Source organism: Endocarpon pusillum, assembly GCF_000464535.1.
Source record: "Endocarpon pusillum Z07020 unplaced genomic scaffold scaffold4303, whole genome shotgun sequence".
NCBI classification, from domain to species: Eukaryota; Fungi; Ascomycota; class Eurotiomycetes; order Verrucariales; family Verrucariaceae; genus Endocarpon; species Endocarpon pusillum.
Window position 1 is genome coordinate 193,201 of NW_006916414.1, and position 4,359 is coordinate 197,559.

At 47.7% G+C, this 4,359-nt stretch overlaps 1 protein-coding gene across 1 annotated transcript; it reads left to right on the forward strand.

Annotated features, from left to right (window-relative positions):
- Positions 1-815: 815 nt before the first annotated feature.
- EPUS_05122 (uncharacterized protein) lies at positions 816-3,992 on the forward strand (the record flags this gene model as incomplete). Its single annotated transcript, XM_007805445.1, has 6 exons — positions 816-972; positions 1,124-1,761; positions 1,817-1,918; positions 1,970-2,228; positions 2,288-2,976; positions 3,672-3,992. The coding sequence occupies 6 exons, from the start codon at positions 816-818 to the stop codon at positions 3,990-3,992; spliced, it is 2,166 nt and encodes a 721-aa protein (XP_007803636.1).
- Positions 3,993-4,359: the final 367 nt, after the last annotated feature.

Genomic DNA, 4,359 nt, shown 5'->3' on the forward strand with positions numbered 1-4,359 from the left:
CCGTCCAATGGCCTGCCCATTTGCCTGATTTAAATCCAATTGAGATGGTATGGAATTGGATGAAAGATTGGATACAAGAGCGCTATGGAGATACTCTACACAAGTACGATGAGTTACGAGCAGCTGTTAATGCTGCATGGAATGCTGTGCCCCCTGAATATCTCAAGGAGTTGCTTGAGTCAATGCAGGAGAGATGTCAAGCAGTTTTGGATGCCAATGGAAAACAAACTCGATTTTAGAGACTAGTCCTAATTAAGCGATTTTGTGCACATCTATACTTAATTTTGCATAGTAGGTTTTGTACGGATACTAGCGTTTTCGACCAGGGGGGGTGCAAAAATTAGGCCTGTAGCCGTAGTAGATGCTCGTGCCTCAGGCTTAATACGAGCTGTGGCGGTCTTGGCGACATTTGGTAGGCTGAAGGGGATGCAGGCGGAGGCGGAGAGGTGGAAAAAAGTATTTCGCAACGCCAAAATGGCCTGGGTGACTGCGAAAAGGAACTTCGAGAGCTCTGTAGCGCTGCATTCCCTGGAACGGAAAGATCCACTCGCCCCCCAAATGGGTAAATAGGGGAGCCTCATCGCCGGGCAGTGCATCCAACCCCGCCATTTCTCGCCAAACCCCTGTCTGCCTCGTCTATCAATAAGCATCTATCTCCCTTGAAGACTTTTTCGTTGGTCATACGAGGCCAGGGGTGATGACTTGCCTACTGCCCATATCATGGCTGTCAGTCCCACCCCAGAGCGGTCCGTCTCAAAGCAGGTGCTGCTTTTGACCTTTACGAGTTCCCTGTCGTAAGACCTTGTCAAGGAAATATGCCTTTGGAGCAGGATGACCAGGAACGGGTGCGTCGGGCGATGGAGGAGGTCGGAGCTGACAAGACTGGGACTCGTCTACTTGTCTTGAACGTTTCAGAGTCGCAAAAACTAGGATACTGGACCATCATCTGTACGGTCATAAACCGATCCGTTGGTATGTGCTCACTCGCAAATAATTGTTCATCAAATCAATGGTAGCTGACCCAAATGTCAAAAAGGATCTGGCATATTCGTCACGCCAGCAATATTACTAAAGGCTACTGGTAGTCCCGGGGCTTGTTTGCTAATATGGACTCTTAGGGCAGTCATTGGAATGTGCGCCCTCTTGGTCTGGCTTCAGTTTGCTCTATCAGTCCCAAAATTCCTGCTTCGGAATAGGAACGACGATGATTCTCCGGCTGAAGGCGAATCCTTGCAGTGTGTTCCAAGGTCTGGAGGCGAAAAGAACTTCCTCGAGTACGCGTATGGCTCTAACAGGCTTCGAAAATTGCGGACCACTTGCATGTATGGCCTCATTTATGTGGTTTTGGGAAATCTCACCGGTAATACGATTGCCTTTGGAACCTACTGTCTCGAAGCTGCCGGCATCAGCGGCGGTGGAGACTCCTTAACACGGGGTTTAGCTGTGGTTTGCATGACTGCCGCCTGTCTCCTGCACGCCAGCTATCGGCAGGGTGGCATCTACACGATCATTGTCATTGGAATATTCAAGGTATGCATCCTCGTGGCAATCATTGTAATAGGGTTCGTGGCTATGGCCGGAAAGTCGTTCGGCTATGGATCAGCACACGGTGAGACAATCGTCAACGCGACCTCCCAAAATGGGCCCTCGAATCTCGCTGCGAGTACCTCTTTTTCACATGCGAAGAAGGACTTCGGCAGCTATGCAAGCTCGATCCTTTTCGTCATCTATACTTACAGCGGGAATGAACAACCTTTCTATGTCAGTACCATCATCTGTTCAATATAATTCCCCCTTCGTTTGCTGACGATCACAGGTGATAAGCGAAGTTATCCGCCCCAAGAAGATCTTTGCCAAAGCATCCATCTCTGCCGTGTCCCTGACCATCATCCTCTTTATGCTCGTTAACATTGCATATGTAAGTGTTTTGCGAGTTTCGCAGAGCAAATCTTTGCTGATTGTAGGATAGCTTGGTATTGTTTCCTACGATCCGGAATTGACAATCCAATGCCTGTCCATCAAAGATTCAGTTGACAAGTTCAATCCCAACCTCGTCAATGATGTTATTATGGACCCTACAAGAATTAGAGACAAATGCAATTTGGACATGGCCACTGTCTTTTTTGCTGCAATTTTTGGACCGGGTCTCGCTTCTCGCGTCATGGCAGCTATCATTGCAATCTCGATATTTGGGAATGTCGTCGTGATGACGTTCACGGCGTCAAGGGGTAAGTGACATCACACTCTCCACGGTGGCAGATGGGATTGCTGATACTTCAAACCATAGTGAAACAAGAGATCGCCAAGGAAGGAGTTATTCCAGGCTGGCGTTTCTTTTCTCGCAACGTCACCACCCCTTGGGCGCATCTGCGCCAACGCTTCTGGCCCAGGGAGGGCTACGAGCCAGAGCAAAGTCCCGCTCCGGCTCTCCTGCTCCACTGGATATTCTCCATGATCTTGCTAGGGGCTACCTCCGGAGAAACTGCTGACGTCGCCTACCAAATCCTCGTTGCGCTCTACGCATACACCATTGTGATTCTGGTTGGCTTCTTTACCGCCAGCGGTTTCCTCTACGTGTACTTCTTCGGCGAGGATGGCCATTGGGTCGAGCGGTCAGGATTCAACTGGGGTGGGCCATTCCCTGCTGCTATCTATGCGGCAATCTGCGCATTTTTCATCTTCGCCCCTTTCGTACCGCCAGGCGAGGGCTCGCCGTACTTGAACGAAGTCAAATGGTTTATCGTTCCCACTGTTGGCCTTGGCTTCATGGTGCTAGGATACGTGTACTACTTGGGTTTGATGCATGTGGTTCCGCGGCTGTTCATGAAGAATAAAGTGCTCATTGCAGACCGGGAAGCCATCATAGTTCGCGAGCATGGTGAGTATGTAGTGTATCTCGAGATTGTGGATGCGAGTTGGGAGACTCGTCCCGGATCGGCAAATGAGTCAGACGTGGAAATGCATACCTTCCAGGTGGTGGAGAAGTGATCTGGTGAATATTGTGGATATGTTCGTGTTTAATCATGTCCTTTTCCACATAGCCCGGAGCCGCTGTTTACAATGTCCTGAATAAATACTGTGCATTGCAAAATTGTTGCGAATTCCTTGGCGGGACTCTCGAATTGCTGGCGCTGCGGGGCAGAATTGTGGTGAGATATAAGAATAGCTCCCTAGGTACGAAAAATGCGTAGAAATTGCTTGAAATTGCTTATAGACCTTGCTGGCGCTTGTATCTTGCCTTATCTCAACTGCTGGCCCCTGGTGTTGAGTTTCTAATGAATATATTACTATTGGACCAAAAGGACCGCGGCCCTCAAAGGGCCGTAATGTAACTTTTGTCTGACACACCCCCTCAGGGACGACGAAGTGAAACTCGGCGTTCCTGGATGGAACTCTCTGATAACTAAGGGCTTGCTACCTTGTGTATCAACTACTAGGTGTTTCAAATCTAGTAGATTTAGTCAATTGCCCACAGCTGGGCTCGAACTCGTGTAAAGAGGGTGCCAAGGACTCGGACCTTGGAAGCAAACCCGGGCTCATAACTGTTGGGCCAAAAGGACCGCGGCCCTCAAAGGGCCGTAATGTAACTTTTGTCTGACAATTACGTTTATCAAAGTTGGTAGTAAATTAAATAGAACCTTACGGATATTAAGGAGGAGGATATTAAGTAGAAGGATAATAAGAAGGAGGAGAATAACAAAGAGGAGGATAGCAAGGAGGAGGATAGCAAGGAGGAGGATAGCAAGGAGGAGGATAGCAAGGAGGAGGATAGCAAGGAGGAGGATAGCAAGGAGGAGGATAGCAAGGAGGAGGATAGCAAGGAGGAGGATAGCAAGGAGGAGGATAGCAAGGAGGAGGATAGCAAGGAGGAGGATAGCAAGGAGGAGGATAGCAAGGAGGAGGATAGCAAGGAGGAGGATAGCAAGGAGGAGGATAGCAAGGAGGAGAATATCAAGGAGGAGGAGGATATTAAGGAAAGAAAAGGATATTAAGAAGGAGGATATCAAGGAGGAGGAGGATAGAGTAAAGGATAGTAAAGAGGAGGATATAAAAGAGGATAAAGTAAAGAATATAGAGAATATAGGGGATATAAAGGTTATAGAAGATATAGAAGATATAGAAGATATAGAAGATATAGAAGATATAGAAGATATAGAAGATATAGAAGATATAGAAGATATAGAAGATATAGAGTACCTTCGATATAGAAGATATAGAAGATATAGAGGATATAGAGGATATAGAGTACCTTCTTGTTATCCTCCTCCTCCTTACTACCCCCTTCCTCCTTGCTATCCTTCTCCTCCTTACTATTCTCTTTCTGACGAACTTGCAATGGCTCGAAACTAGAACAAGTCA